Source organism: Impatiens glandulifera, chromosome 4 (genome assembly GCF_907164915.1).
Source record: "Impatiens glandulifera chromosome 4, dImpGla2.1, whole genome shotgun sequence".
In the NCBI taxonomy this organism is placed as follows: Eukaryota; Viridiplantae; Streptophyta; class Magnoliopsida; order Ericales; family Balsaminaceae; genus Impatiens; species Impatiens glandulifera.
In genome coordinates this window covers 52083164-52100988 of record NC_061865.1, presented here as the reverse complement: position 1 = coordinate 52100988, position 17825 = coordinate 52083164, and the positions used below count along the sequence as shown (strand labels likewise).

Genomic DNA, 17825 nt, shown 5'->3' with positions numbered 1-17825 from the left:
AAATTAATATTTTATCTCAGTATTCTCATAACCATAATTATTTTTAAAATTTGTAAAAATATTATATTTTTTTTTCATTTAGTATAAAATATGTAATTGAATTAGATGAAATATTTTGACAAAAATTAATTATAATACACAAATGATAATTTTTTATCAAATAATTTTTTTATGATTTGACCAAAAAATATATATTTATATAAATTTATAATCCCAAATAGGTTCAATTATAAACTTTTTTAAAATAGATAATTAAACTATAAATACATAAATCAAGAGAATGTCTTTTCTATGAACTTTATATTACAAACTAAAATGGTCTTTGAGGGAGTTTTTATTGGTGATACTTTCGTGTTTTGTCGCAATTCTCATTGTTTTATGTCTGTTATAGAATCTTGATTCGATATTAAACAATTAACTTAATAAAATTTTACATAATCATGTAGTTTTGAAATTCTATAAAGATTGTTTTTCATTAATATTAGACAATTAATCTAATAAAACTTCACATAATAGATTTTTCTAAAGAAATTTTGTTTTATCTATCCCTAAACAACATTACACAATTTCTTAATCTTCTCAAATTAAAATGTTTTGAGAATATTATTGAGTTTGTTATGGTAAATTTATTTTGTAAAAAATTAATATGCTAGAATAGATAAGGTGCTTAAAATAAATTTCTGAAAAATACAATAATGTAATTATCTAATCTATTCAAAAAATATAAAAAGTAATTATAATTTCAAAAATAAAATATTCAACAAAATATAACTATTTGTAATTATTGGTGGGTAGACATCTTTTAGGTAAGATGAATTACATTCAAATGTCAAATCAAGTACAAAAAAATTCACTCTATCTTACTTATCTAAACCGTTCATTTTTTACTCTGATTTAATCAAACGGTTGAAAACTTTGGAAACAAAAACAAAAGAATGATGATATAATTAACCCATCTTTCATTCTTTCTCTATAGTCACAAACTAGTGGTTGGTACGGGAAAATGTGTATCCTCTATAATATGACATAAGATATTTTATGTCCAAAATTAAATAAGAAATTCCTAAATACTCCCGATGCTTAAAGGTTAAATTTATGTGTTCAAGGCTAAATTTGTCATTTCATTAAAGAAAGATTCCTAGTGGACCTAGTCAACCCACTTTTTTCTTCTTTATTATAACGTGTCAATTATTTATTTGCTTTACATCAATTTCAATATTTTATTATTATAATATTAACAAATTCTTAAATAGATGTTACAATTTAATAACATTTTTTTTTAGTATTTTTAATGGTTTGTGTAGAAAAACTAACAATTTATGTTGAAAGAATATAAAATTGACATTGATATTAATTATTATTATTTTTTATTATATTTTACGGTGATCATCGTTTTTACCGAGTGATCAAATGATTAAAATAGTCTAACTAAGAGACCAAAATGTTATTAGTTTGATTTTAACTATAAACAGAAATGCATGTTAATGATATGTCGTAATAATTTATAATAAAAAAATAATATTATTTACTAATACACCATCATAATCTCTAAGTAATTTAAAATTTGTTCTACTCTAAGTAATACTATGATATTTGATTTGAATTATTCTCATTTACTTTTTTTTTTCTTCTTTTTTCCATTTGTTTAGCTTTCCTCATTTTTATTTATTTTTGTCAATTGAAAATCTTTTTTTTTAAAAATTGAACATTTATAAATGAAAAGAGAGTTGATCTTGATATAATAAAGTTTCTTTTAATGCAAATATATATTGTTTTAATTATCACACTTTGTGGTAGGCACCGTCTATGAGGTCCATTAATTAATAATTGTTTATTTAATAATTCCTGTAATTCAGTTCCCAAAACCATGTGCTAAAAGGATATAGTAATATTTGCAGACTTTGTATAAATCCTTAATTTTCTTTTCACAATTTTATTAATCATACAATCTCAGATACAACTCAAAAGTTTGTTTTCAAAAGAAACTAATAAACCTTTGAAAAATTTCTATTAATTTAACTACTTAAAGAGTAAAAGTTCATTTATATTTATATGATAATAATTATTTTGTTTTTCTTTGTATGTTGGAAGCTAGAATTACCACCCACGGGTTATGATCACCATTTTAACTCCAGGTGTTTTAAGTGACAATAAAACCATTCGAATAAAAAAAATGTTAATAACTTAAAAATAAAATTAAACAAAATACAAGGAATATATCTAATTTTGTCATTCCTACACTTTGGGTTATATTCCATGGTAAAAAAAGTGTTTTAAAAGTTGAAAGCTTTTGAACCACTCACATGATCTTGCTCCATATATAAATCATCTTAAATAGCAAACATAAATTTAAAAAACTACCCATTTTAGGAAAATAAAAGTACTACTCTTCTCACTATTAGAGGTTATTTAGTTTATTACTATACATTTTTATAGTTTTTTGTTTACTAGTTGGTTTGATTTTCTAATTAGTGAGTGACTGGTTTATACCAATGCATCACATAATTTAATTTATTCTTAACAATTTCAACTATTAGTAGGTTGTGTGATGTCTCATCTTAATTGTATTTAAATTTAATTATAGAGTAAAGTTGATATATTATCTAAAAAATCAATTTTATATGCATTATATTCTCGAAATCTTCCAATTACTCCTCATTCTCTTATTTCACAAATGTTTAAGATTCGTCCGACAATAAATTTTCAACGTTGTTTAGCAACTTTCGAACAATGATTTATTTATTGTGGGAAATTTTGTTGAGGTTATTTTGAGACAGCACATTAGGCTTCAACTTATTCAACCTATTTCTTGATGTTTTGAGACCGGGTTTGATCATATCTGAATTTTCCAATTTTCTCAAATAATATATTTATTTTGATATGATCATGTAGGGTTTGGTTTTTGTTTTCTAGAGTTGTTTTTTAAGATTAGAATTTCTATTTCATTATTTTATTTTATTATTATTTTTGTTTGTTGTTCGAGTTAATAAAGACACATTCTTTGTTGTGAAAACTGTTTTTTTAATATGAATTAGTGAAAGTTCATGATATGTTACTATAAAAAGTTATCATAAAAATATATTGCTTATTATATTTAATAACGTTCATATAAATAATCCCTAATTATAAGTTTAGTGAAATGGATATCGTTAAATTGGTAAGATTATTATATGTTATATTACTTGATTTGATTAAGCGATTGATTCCTATAACTCGAGATTATAGTTTATAATATATGAGTTAATGATGCACCGGAGTGTCTCGCACGAAATTTCTCATGATAATTAATAATTTTGTGTGGGTGACAAGTCTTGTAGCGACTATTATGAATTTTCACTGGATTTGAGATATGATATTAATTACAGTCGACCTGTAAAAGGGCATTCAAAACTGGTGGTTAGATATACGTGAAATATATGATATTATTGTGATTGGTGAGTAACCAATATGAATGTCACAACTCTTGTATCATAAACAAATGTGTATTTACTCAAATGCCTCTGGTCGAAACTCTACTTGATTATGAAGTTCTTTCCCGGTTGATGGGTTGATGGTCTCCTACGAATATATTAAAAGAGTAGTAAATTTTGGGATGACAAAAAAAAAAAAAGATTTGGGCATAATTTGATATTTTGATCCAGTGAGAAAGTTGACAGTTAATAATCCTATTCAAATAACTGAGTCGAGTATAAGGTGTGATAAGATAAATGTTAAATGTTTTATCAATCATTTCTAGAAAATGTTGTTTTGAATTGATATTCGCGTGAATAAATGTTAACGATGTTGAAAAGATCTTAGGTGAACTAGAAGTTATAGTCATGATTGCACGTGTTTGTGGGATTCTTGAAGACATTTCAAACATTTTTGAGAAGTCTGAGAAATCATAAGAAGTTTTGATCACGACCATATTCATAACCATAAAAGGTTAACGAAATGTCGTAATTTTATAATCATTATGTGTATGTTTATAAATAATTTATAAACGGTGAAATTTGTGACGATAACATAAACATAAATTATACATTTCATACAATTTTAAATGTTAAATTATACAACACTTAAACAAGAACTAGAAAATTCATATTAACAAGCTCACGAGGATATATCGGTAAAAATGTTGTGATATCAAAATAGAAAAAGGTTGACCAACTTGTGTTTCAAATTAAATAATAAAAGGTGCAATACTAGTTCAATCTATAAGTATATGTTTTTTAAATGGAGGCATAATTAATGTTCAATCCTTACTCAAACGTGTTTCACCCTTTAAATAATAAAACATTTTTTATAGCCGCCCAAAGAACTTTTCTAACATTGTTTATTATCTATATATGATACATAGAACCAATTTATTTTCACCTAATATGAGCAAATTAAAAAATGAGTGTCTTTAATATATTTAAGAAAACATTTTTTTAGTTGATTATAAGATATATTTGTTTTAGTATTTGGAATTAATATTGAGAGAGTTACACAAATATCATCACTTAAAACGGTAAAAACCACCTTCAAGGATTAACTATACCAAATGACAGATTTAAATTCGATTCTTACTCAAAAAAAATAATAGCATGCACTTTGAAATCGATATGAATTGAATAAGAGTTCACCTTGAATATAAACACAAGTCACAAACCAACTATTATTATAACTAGATCCTTCTTTTTACAAAAATAAAGAAAGCCAAGTAAGCAAAAAGATATAATGAAAATAACAAAGCAACCTAAGTAAGAACAATTAGAACCATATTAACAAATGAGGAGACTAATAATCACACAAATAGGATATTAGGCTAGCCTTTTCTAGGAAAAAAAAATCCTAATCTAGAAAATAAAAATTTTCAAGAACAAACAAATAAATAAAAGATTTGCAATAGTTCAAAGAAACTAGTTTAATCTTCATAGTATCAATTTCTCAAGCGGAAGTCAAATGATCGACCCCTACTTGACACGTTTCACCCTTTAAGAAAAAATATTCGAAACTTATTTGGTATTTGTGTTCATATAGCTAATGAGCAGCAATATCACACTATTGAACAATCACATATGATTTTTGTTTTTAACTGAGGGGTTCACTCTTCATCAGAAGTTCATTACACAGACCTGTGAAGACCGAATCGTCGGTTTCTATGGGCCTGAACTTGACAAGAGCAGTCGGGACAAGTTCTTCATCTTCGAGACTTACTGGTTTCCCTCCAACTGTTGAAAAATGTGGGATCACTCTCCTTTTAATTACCACAGGATGTAATAGCTCAAACTCCAAGCTGGGATCTTTCAGTGCTGAGCTCACAAACTAAACACAACACAAAGTAATTCAATTATAAACATAAGTCTATCATAACAAAGCTAATTACATAATCTAAATGCGTATGCACTCGTTTACATTAAGTTCATTGCTAAAAGATCGTACAAAACAGTTAAGTTTGTAAATTAATCTACAATCCTATAAGGGTAAAGTAGTTTTGACTATTTTTCAGACATTCTTCCACATTTGTAATGTCTATTAAGCACAAAACTATTTTTCAGACATTACTTCCACATTTGTAATGTCTATTAAGCATTCAACACTTTTCAGTTTTATCCAACACACCGTGTTCTTTGCTCAATGAAGTGATCAATATACGACACATCAGTGGAATTAAGTTCATTTGATAATTGTTAAATGGCTTAATTCGGTAAACTATAAATGACTTAACTAGGTAATATAATAAGAGCGTAAAAAAAGTTTTACCGTTTGCAAGGATAAAATAGTCTTTTGAGTACTTTGCATGCATTAATTTCACATTTTATCGTATCAACTTACATATCAAATACGTAAAATACATCTATTTTCATTTGATTCAATCAACATTTATGCTTTTCACAAGCTTAACTCATTCATCACTTAAATACTGTATTCAACACTTTGTAGTCTTTTCCAACACACCAGGAATTAAGTTAATTTGATATTTGTTATGAATGACTTAACTAGGTAATATAAAAAGAGCATACATTAAACAGTTTTGTCGTTTGTAAATTAATCAAATTACATTACATCAAGGGTAAAATAGCCTTTGAGTACTTTCCATGAATTAGTTTCACGTTTTATCGTATCAACTTAGATATAAACAGATAATATCCTAATATTTTCATTTGTTCGTTACTTAAATCATTCGTCACCTAGATTCAGCATTCAATACTTGCTCTTCAATTTTATCCAACACACCCTTCATTTTTTACCCAAAGAATAGAACTAAGCAAATCCATGGAAAGAAAAGAAGAAGGAAGATCCTATCAATAAAATGCTTAATTATGCAGAATGAAAAATGACTACACAAACGGAGTAAGGGAGACGGATACTAACCTCGTAAAGAGCACTAGTTGGTTCCCGTGGAGAAAATACAGCTTGAAGAACCACCCCATCTGGGAATTGAACCCGAATAAGAGATTTTGTGTATCTCTTCTTAGCAGCTTGTGCCTTCTGTTCCTTATAAGACTTGGGGATTAAAAGTTGTGATTCAGCCATCTTCTTCCTCCTCATTTCAGCTTCTCTTCTTGCCTCTTCAGGGGAAATGTTATAGAAAGAATCTGGAAGGTGAATTCTAGCAGCTATGTTTTCCGACACTGAAAAGAACACACGAACCTGATGCAACAACATTAATGAACTCATCATCGAAAAGAATAATCACCGAAAACCCTAGTCACTCTGTGGCATACTAGTTGTCTTCATTTGAAATCAAAACTAGAAAATGTTAAAATGAATAATAATGAATGATAGTATATACCTGTCTGTCGATCTTTTCAGGAACAACTGGTAATTCCTTGGCCGGAGGAGGAGGAGAAGCTTTTGGAGGTGGTGGTTCAAGTAATGAAACAGCCTTTTGAACAAGAACCAATTTATCTTGAGAAAGAACATCCATTACAGCCCACATCTCTCCATCTTCTTCCTTAAGTTCAAAACCAACACATTCCAACAGATCAACACCTCCAGCAGCTTCACAAATAGCTTCTTTAATCTTAGGATTCCCCAGACGAATCCTTCTGAACTTTGAATTCTCGGGTTCTTTTACTATATTACTCAACAATCTAATCAAAACCTGTTTAGAGGAATCTGCAGGTTTTCCAGAAACATAATTGGCAATACAAGATTCAAATTCATTGTGCACCTCTGTGGAAGGAACAACAACTACTGGTAGCTCTTGATTATCATTAAGGGTTTGTGATCCTACATTAGAATTACTTAAACAACTATCAACATGATCAGATACCTCTTCCTCAGATCCAAAACCTAGGCCGCAGACAGGACACTCGATAATATTCAGAGAATATCCATTTGGGTTTCTCTTACCAGAAGTGATGAGTGAATTGAATGGATCAAATCCGTCTGATTGTTCACCATTTGAGCTCGAGACAGAACCAGATTCAGAAACTTTGGATTCCGGATATGACCCACTAGTTTTCTCTGGCTGAGGTCTCGAAATCGTCGACTGACTGGGTCTTGAATCGGAGAGTAGCCGTGGACGAACCGGATTCGGTTTCGGATTTGTGGGTTCAGAAGAAGAAGACGAACCCAAGACTCGACCTTGGCCCTTGAATTTCCCAGAAGAAGAAGAGGATAACGAATTGTTGACCTTCTTAAACAACCCTTTCATCTTATCTTTCACATCATCCATGGCTGCCGCACCAGAGTAACCAAGCAGATCCAGAGATAGAGAGAGAATCAGTGAATGGTTGGATATCCAAAAGTGCAGACGAAAGATGAACAACGATAAGAAAATAGGGTTTCCTTAAAATCTTCGGAAGCATCGAAAGATTGGTGTGTAAGTGTCAACGCGTTTTTTTGATCAAATTCGACGGAAAAAATTACTCTTTCTGCTAACTTTCCAACGAAGAATTAGCGGACAACAAAAATTTGATGTCATTCGTGAATTCAAGATTTTTTTGCTTAATAAAAAAAAATTCAAATATTTAAGAATTTGATACCGCCGAGATGAAGCTCAAGATATTGAGTTTTTTTTTTTTTTTTTTTTTGAAAATTTACAAATTTGTTTATTTTGCATTAAAACTATAATAAATTGTACTTATTAAATTTCAATTCAACCAATTCGAGAAGCTATAGAAGATGTGGTTTTGATACGTTTATTTTTCCTATTCTCTTCGACAAGTTATATATTGTATTACATGATTATCATGTTCTCTTCGACAAATTATAGATTGTATGGTGTGCTTATCATGTATCCTTTAACAAACTATAGATTGTATTGTGGGTTAATCACGTAATTATGGCATCGTCTAAAATTTTATTGCAAAAGGCAGGAATATTTAATGAACTTTTGAAAATGAGAAAAATCGTTAAAGTGGACCCGTCCACTACTTAATTTCACAATTTATTAGAAACTTATTTGTTTGCATTCATATTGAAGAATAAATTTCTAATAAATTGTGAAATTAAGGTAAACTTTATTTGAAAAAATAAATTGTATTACAAGTTTTTTATATACTAATCAAATAAGAAAAAGATTTTAAGATAACTATATTGTTCAAACATGTATTTAAATCTTTCAAATTTTGAAACAAAATTTGCCATTTTTCTTTTATTAGTAGTGAACATGATTTGATTTGCTTAAATTTTTTTTTTTTGTAAGATCTTTTTATAATAAATATATTTAATATCAAGTTACAATTTTGTCTAACTTGGTTTAGTAGATCTCTTTCCTTTCTCATTCCCTCAAATTTATTATTGAAGGAGTTCCAAATAATTTTAAAACTTTGTCTATGTAAGATATGTTAAACCATATTTTTTTTTGCTAATAGCTTGATAAAAATATAACCCTCCAAATATTATACTGTTACTTTGATTCTTTCAACCATCATCATCGTCACATCTACTCTTTTACACATAGTAAATATTATTACCAAGCTTAACTAACTGTCTAAAATTAGAATCAAAGTGTTCAAAATCAAGATAAATTTCCTAACATATGATTTCAATTTTCAACTCCCAAGTTCAAATATCACATTCATTCTTAATGATTCTCACACGATTTAACTTAGGCCAGAGTTGTTATAGATTCTACAAGAAAAATTTAACTATTATTATTTAAAACTAGTCCAAAACTCAAACAATGCTTGTATTTGTTTGTATTTATTTATAATTAAGTTTAAAATTAGTCTATTTAAAAAAGGACCGATTCAATTTTTATTTAAAACATTTTAAATTAGAGTTTAAGATTACGCTGGCTAACTTATTATTGAGTAGATAATAAAAGAAAATGAGAATTATCATTGTAAACCCCAGAAATTGCTCCCCTTCGTAGTTTAGCATGTGTCGAGTGACGCGTGGAAATACGGGAAATATCACGGGGAGACTCGATGTTCGATGCATTTCAACATTGGTTTGCATGCCAAACATATTTTAAAATGAAACATTTATTTTTTAAAAAATTTTGATAAATAACCTAAAGCTTTAAAGAATAATTATATAAATAATTAACTTTTATTCAAATTTTAATAATTTGGGGCTAAATAATAATTTAACCAAAACTCGGTTTAAATTAATTAAACATAACTTATTTAAAAGATTATTTATTTGAAAATCAGAGTCACCAAATGATTTTATGAAATCAATAAATTAATACGTGTATAAACATATTTATACCAGAGTTACTGTAAGGAGTTCGTATTTTGGTTACGCTCGGGAAAGAGCTTTTGCGCTATGTCCTCCGCGCCCGCCTAAGGACGATTTTAATTTTGTTTTAAAATAAACAAGGTATGGCCATTATAAGATTTATTTATAACATTCATCATTCAATTAGTAGTCCGGGGGTCCTAAACAAGGATGAATATAGATTGCGTAAATAATTATACAAAATTATTTAGAAGGGAGTACATGCGATTGCGTTGATAAAATACCGAGTAAAAACCTTAAAAAATATCAGAAAAATGTTAGAATTTAAAAATAAATTCCAAACGGAGCCTTATCTAAATTATTGGTTTATGAAATATCCCGAAAATATAAAAATATTATTTTTGACCTTTCAGGATTATTTAAAAATGGATCCGGGTTCCAAAATTACAAAAATAATTTTGGATTTTAAAAAGTGGAACCAAATAGGCCTTAGGATCGGAGTCCTAAGGTTTGGGTTCAGTTTAGCCGATCTGGGCTCGAACGGGCTTGGTCCAAACTGGGGTGGTCTAGACTAGGGCGCATGGGTCTAAGGACCAGAGAGCTCGGTCCTAGGTTAGGGAGACTCGGTCCCGAACTCGAACTGCTCGGTCCTAGTCCTAGGAGGCTCGGTCTCAGGTTAAGTCTATCGGTCTAGGTCCTCGGTCCTTGGGTTAAGTGGTTCTCGGTCCTAGGTTAGGATGGAACTTGGTCCTATGTTAGAAAAATCGGTCATAGGCTAAAGGGAGTGCTTAGTCCTAGGTTGTAAACATCGGTCCTAGGTTGTAAACATCAGTCCTAGGGCTCGGTCCTTCCTCAAGAACATCGGTCGTGATCCTCGGTCCTAGCTCAAGAACACCGATCATGATCCTCGGTCCTAGTTCAAGAACATCGGTCCTAAGCTTAAGAACCACCAGTTCTCGATCTTGGTCCTAATTCAAGAACACCAGTCCCATGCTCAAGAACATCGGTCGTGATCCTCGGTCCTAGCTCAAGAACACTAGTCGTGATCCTCGATCTTAGCTCAAGAACACAGGTCCTAAGTCTCGATCCTAACTCAAGAACACAAGTCCTAGGTCTTGGTCCGGACCGAAGATCCTCGATCCTATTTCTCGGTCCTAGTCCTATAGGACTCGGTCCTATGACCGAGTGTTCTTAATTTGGTATGAAGAAATTGCATGTATCATAACTTTTGATTCAAGGCATGAAATCAAGATCGGTAAGCTACAGTTAGTTCATATGATTATGAAGAACAAAAGCCCTAACATAAATCACGATCATTGGATTTTTACAAAGATATTTTTTAAAAACCAATTCTATGTCAAATTTTAGGATTTTTTAAAATTAGGCTATTTCAAGGTCTGATTTTGTTCAATTACCTTTGAAATGATGAATATAGTTGAACACAACCAAAACAATAACATTATTACTATGATTTTTGAAGATGGAATCAAAATCCAAAATTTTCAAAAATACAGTTTGATCAAACATGATCAAAATGATGTTATAGTGGATGAGAATTCATCCTAACATGTTTACAAACATGTTTAGAAACTATTTGAATAAAAAAAATGAAGATTAAAACTCAAGAACATGAATTTTTAAAAATCCAAATTTTAAACTGATTTTTCGAAAATTTTGATTCAGGTTGATTTGATATGATTTTTTCAACAGAAAATTCAAACATAATATAGGGAATGATTTTAAACAAATAAATCATATAATTAAGCCCTAGAACAGATCAAACCGATCATACTTAAAAATTTTGAAAAAAAATCAAATCTTCCATCACAAATCGATATACAAAGCTTCTAGATTCATACCACCAGCTGGAGAACACTCCTTGAATGTGTTGGAGACTTTCAAGAAGCCTGGATCAAGGTTGGGATTACCGGAGAGAATTTTACGTAATTATGTTCTTGACAGGAATCTTCAAACTTTGATTTAGGGTGTATTAGGCTATGATTGTTTGATGATCTTGTAGAGAAACCCTTATTGACTATTTATAGTCGAGTTAGGTCGGTTGAGGTAGTTGCATTCTACTTCAATTCGATGATCTCCGTTCTTATCCTTAATTCTATCTCTAGTCGTGGCAGCCTAGTTCTAGGGTGAGATGTCCAACCTAGCTATAGGGTTGTTGTAGGCGATGATGAGGCATGGATAAGGGTGAAGAAATCAGGGGATAATGATAAGAAATGAATGCGCTAGACCTTCTAGAAGAATCGTCGTCGTCTAGTCGTGATTCTGGCGAGCGTCCTACATCGGCGAAGAAGACGATTTGAAACGACGTCGTTTCATGGCGTCGTTAGGCGTTCCGTCCGGTCCGTCAGTGTTTGTTCTAACGGGGTTAGCCCATCCCGTTAGTTAATCTAATGGAGCGGGCGCGCGTTAGCTCCGTTACAATGGGCCGTGTGGCGCGTTTCTGAGCGCTAGATGAAAATCCAGCACTAATCAGATGGCTGAGGATAATGCTACACTAGATTATCAGTTTAATTTTTAATAAAATGATTATTTGAAATCGAATTTTAATTCATTTATTGCGTTTTTCTTCACCAAAAGTTTCACAAAAAATATTTCTAGACATAATAAAAATTATGCTCATATTTTTATTTTTTGGTATTTTTGGAAATTTTGGGGTATTTATTTAATTGTTTTTTAAGCTATATATTATACATAATTTATGTTTAAAATCCTAATTAAATAATTTCAACCCCTTCTTAGGTTTAATTTGGATAAAATAACTACAATATTTTAACTCAAAATATTTTTGAATTTTTATTTATTTTCCCTAATTAGGGTTTAATTAACACAATAATTAACCCTAATTTGATATTTAATCTCTTTGTTTAGGTTATTTTGAATATAAAAATTCAAAATATTATTTCAATATTATTAAAAATAATATTATTATTTGAAAATTAGGGTAGGTCAAATTTCCATGCTTAAAATCATGACACCTAAAGTCATGACCCTCCACTCTTATTCAAAGCGCTTCCGGTAGAAATCAAACTGTAACCTTTTGGTCTCTTATGTCGACTCTTTCCATCGAGTTTAAATCATCTGTTTTGAAAAATATAAAAACAGATTGCAAAGTGTAACCAACGGAAAAACCCTTTGTTTTGTGGAAGCTCGAGGTTCGATAATTTAAATCGGTTTGCGTGTCAAAACACTTTTTAAAATAAAACATTATATTAAAAGATTAAAAATAATTCTTGACAACTTTTGAAATAATTAAAAATAATTAATTTTGATTCAAATTTAAATAATTTGGGGATTTGCGGTAATCAAAATACAATTTGATTTTTAGAAACCCGTTTTTTTAAATTAATTAAAATAATTAATTCAAAAGATTATTTATTTGAAACTATGTCGTCAATTAATTTTTGAAAAAATCAATAAAAATGGCATACGTGTACAAACGTAGCTATCGTTTTTTAGTTTGTAGTTTGGTGATACTCGGGAAAGGACTTTCGCACTTCATCCTTTGTACCCGTTTTAAAAATGGTCTCTACTTATAAATTTGACTTTTGAAAATAAATTGTATAACATTTTATTTTAACCGATAATTCTTCTAGTCCTAGACATGCGTAGGTTTTAGCGTTATTTAAAAAATCGTAACAACACTTATTTAAATGTTGGTACCTGTTGCGGATGACGATTAGGGAGGAGAATACCTGAAAAACATCTGTTTAGAAGGCATTAAGGTTTAAAAATAAATTCTAGACAAGCTTAAGTTAAAATATTTTTTGTGGAAATAATTTTTTGGGATTTTTAGAAAATGGTTTGAGGTTCTAAAATTACAAAAATAATTTTGGAGTTTGAAAATGGGAACCAAACAAGCCTTAGGACCGATGTCCTAGGTCCTGGGTTCATTTTATCGGTCGAGGGCTAAGAACCCTCGGTCCTAGGTTGGAAACCCCTCGATCCGGGTTCGGGATCCTTGATTGGGGTGCGGGAGTCCATCGGCCGGGGTGCTAAGGCCTCTCGGTCCTAGGTCTAATTTTTCGGTTGGACCTCTCTGTCTTAGGTGGAGGTCATCAGTCTTGGGTTCAGGAGTTCTTGGTTGGGTGCGAGACTCCTCAGTCTTAGGTCTGACTTCTCGATCGGACCTCTCGGTTCTAGATGGAGGTCATCGATCCTAGGTTCAAGAGTTCTCGGTCAGGTGCGAGACTCCTTGGTCATAGGTTTGACTTCTCGGTCGGATGTAAAAATCATCAATTATAGATGAAGAATATCGGTCGGACCCCTCGATCCTAATTAAAGCTCCTCGGTCGAATCTCTTGGTCCTCGGTCCTTAAGAACATCAAAATTAAAGTTTTTTCAAATTTGATGGATGCTTGGATTCTTTGATCTAAGGGTCCGTGTAGCTTCACAAAGTCCCAAGAACATTTAGAACATCATCCCAATATCAATCGACTTAGGTGATGATCAATTTGTTCAAAATAGATTATAGCAAAAAATTGGGTGTTTGGTTTTAAAGTTGTTTTGAAATGTAAGGAGCTTGCTAATAACTTCCTTATACTTCATATACATGATTGGTACAAAAAATGAACATTGACTGTTCGTTTAAACCAATTTAAGAACTCAAAATTTTCAATTATTTTTAAAATTTTAATTTTGATCAAACATGATCGGAATGAATCAAACATGATCCAAATAGTTGTTTAATATCATTAGAAACATATTGGGATGCTTTCTAGACAATTGTTCTTAAGAGATTAACCCAAGAACAACAACCCGATTTTTGGATTTTTAAAATTAAAATTTGGGTTTTTCTGTTTAAGGTTGATTGATTGATTCTAACTTAAATAGAAAACTTGAAAATGATTTTAGGATCGATTTCCAATCCTAAAACTCAACAACTAGACAAACAATAACAAACTTGTGAATATCGAAATATAAAATTTCAACTTCAAACTGAAAGTATGAATTAAAGGGTGTTTGAAAATATACCAAGGATTGGAGAACACTCCTTAGACTTTAGAATTTTTTTTTGGATGTCTGGATCCAAGCTTTGGAGTTTTATACAGAAATTTCAAAAAATCGGAAGCTTTAAGCTTCAATGACGGATTTTCGAAATTTTTTGATTCGAAGCTGGAGATGGATTCTCTTGGCTTCGGAATTGTTAGGGAGGCTATTTACATCGGTCCTAAAACATCAATAATGCCTTCGTAGCATAGTGGTAATGCGTTCGCTTTGAAAGCGAAATGTTGCGTGTTCAATCCTCGCCCCGAAAGTTAGTTATGTTGGTTGGTCATTCAGATCATGAGTCGAGATCTATCTTCTTCGGTCTTTGAGAAGTTTTGTTGGTGAAAAATATTACAAACCAACATCATAGTTGTTATAGATTATACAAGAAAATCTTAACTATTATTATTATTATTGAATACTATTTTATAAAATGATTTAGTGTAATTTATTTTCACACTTTCTCTAGACCCATCCACGGCCCTCTTAGTCTAAAACTCAAGCAATGCATGAATTTGTTTGTATTTATTTGTGATTAGAGTTTAAAATTAGTCCATTTTAAAAATGAAAGATTCAATTTTTATTTAAAACATCTTAAATTGGAGTTTAAGATTATGTTGGCTAACTTAGAGCAGATAATAAATGGAAAAAAAGAATTATCATAACATCCCAAAGTCACAAGTCAAAAGAATTATGTTGGCTAACTTATTATAGAGCAAATAATAAATGGAAAAAAAGAATTATCATAACATCCCCAAAGTCATAAGCTTTTATTCAAAACGTTTTCGGTGGAAATCGAATACGTGACTTTTTGGTCTTTTATGTTTACTCTTTTCACCGAGTTTAGAACATCTACAAACCCTTTGTAGCATAGTGGTAGTGCGTTCGCTTCGTAAGAGAAATGTCACGTGTTCATTCTCATCGGGGCCTTTGTTTATTTTTTCCCGGCTGGTGTATTTATTTATAGATTATAACATCTTATTTTTTATGAGATTAATTAATTTGAAAAACTTGTTTAACCTCTATGATATATTTTTTTTTATGTAGATACATTTGATTAGTTATCATCTTTGTCTTCTTAATGACCCATATATAGCTTTGTATTCTTCATTCTCAATAACTATTCTTAGATCCTTATATAGTTGTATATGAAAGTTGTCCAAAATTCAGAAAATTATTACTTAATTCAAGAACATATAACCCTCCAGATATTAAACTGTTACTTTGATTTTTTCAACCATCATCTTCATATCTCCTCTATCTTTTACACATATTTAATTTTATTACCAAGCTTAAATAAGTGTCTAAAATTACAATCAAAGTGTTCAAAATCAAGATAAATTTCTACACATATGATTTCATCTTTCAAATCCTGAGTTTAAATACACATCCATTCTCAATGATCCTCACCTAGATCAACTCAGGTCATAGTTGTTATAGATTATACAAGAAAATCTAAACTATTATTATTTAAAACTAGTCTAAAACTCAAGTAATGCGTGAATTTGTTTGAATTTATATATGAAAACTAGTTCATATTAAAATAATATATTAAAATTTTATTTTAAATATTTTAAATTTAAATTGAAGTTTAAAATTAGTTGACTAACTTATTAGTTGACTAACTTATTAGAGTGCATATAATAAATGAAATCATTAATTAATTAATATAAGGTAATATATAATAGAAGGTGGAGTGGGTGTGGATGTTGTTTCATTAGTTAAAGACTTAAAGTTATAAAAAAAAAGTATTATTTCTTGTTATTGACATGATCATTGACATTATTACACTTTTTTTAACTTTTTACATTTTTTTTAATATAGAAAGTCATGATGACCTCATGAAAAGACATTTAAATATTAATCTTATTTTTACATTTTATTAAAATATGGTATGAATTATGAGTTATTGAGGATTGAATTGAATCCATTTTTGGATAAATTTAAATCCAATATTACTACCTCGAGATTATAGTATATTTTGTGATTTATATATATATATATATATATATATATGAGGTCGATTTGATAATTATTTGAATATTTAACTATATAATTTCAATAATTTATAAATAAGTTTAAAACACTATAGTAACAATTTTCTTTTATTAAATAATAATAAAAAATTAAATTGGTATATATATATATATATAATTAATACATCGTACCATTAATTAATATATTTTATTAATGCAATTCATATTAATTCAGTTATTTAAATAAAGCATATATTCAATTATAATAGATCAATTTTATTATATTAAAACTTTATATCCTACCAATCAAATAATTAAATTATCAAATAATCAAATATGTCATCCTAATACAAATAAAGTAAGATAAATTTTAAATTATTTGCAATTAGCCTCTTTCTCACACAGATATATAATAATATATTTTAAATCACTTTCTATTTATTTTAAGTTATTTCTAGATGTAAACCTCATGTTACCATGTAAATATGCATTCATGACAAAGATTTTTTTTTTTTTAAATAATGGAGTTAAAAAAAATGTATCAATAAAGAGTTAAACACATACATAACCTGCAAACACACTTAACCATTTAACTAAATTCAGAATTTATCGCCTGACGAGCTCCAACTCAGGACATCTAAAAAAGCTGAGGATATTCACCTCTTATTGCCGCTAGGTTGGAAGAGGAGATAAAAAATGTGATTATAAGGGGGTTAAGTACATAGCCCGCAAACACATTTAAACATTTAACCAGACGCAAAACTTGTCACCTGACGAGCTTGAACCCAAGACCTCGCAAGGAGGCTGCGAATTTTCACCTCTTGTTATCGCTATACTAAAAAAAATGGGACAACGAATTAAGTATTTAACCGCAAACACACTTAATCATTTAACCAGACACAGAACTTGTCGCCTGACGGGCTCGAACCCCATTAGGGTTAGTATTCACCCTTTATTGCCGTTAGACTAGAAGGAGGATCATTATCGCTATACTAGAAGAGGGGATAATAGGTTTTTTTTTTTCGTTTTTATTTTAACATTATATGTTTGTATTTTGCTGTAAACTTGCATCATCCATTACGTATAAAGAAAACTTAAAAATGAATATTAAAAATAACAGTATTATTATAATTTTTTAAAATTTACATATGAGCCTATTTTGACCTAATTATAACCAAGTCTTTAGAGTTTTGATCACCATCATCGTCTATGAACAAAACATTCATACTTTCTCCATATATT

General features: G+C 29.7%; 1 protein-coding gene across 1 annotated transcript; it reads right to left on the bottom strand.

Moving 5' to 3' along the window:
* Positions 1–4852: 4852 nt before the first annotated feature.
* Positions 4853–7889, bottom strand: LOC124936164 (plant UBX domain-containing protein 2). The gene is made up of 3 exons (XM_047476631.1): positions 6761–7889; positions 6340–6618; positions 4853–5289 (listed from the first exon to the last, which is right to left on the bottom strand). The coding sequence occupies exons 1-3, from the start codon at positions 7646–7648 to the stop codon at positions 5056–5058; spliced, it is 1401 nt and encodes a 466-aa protein (XP_047332587.1). The 5' UTR covers positions 7649–7889; the 3' UTR covers positions 4853–5055.
* Between the last annotated feature and the right edge of the window lie 9936 nt (positions 7890–17825).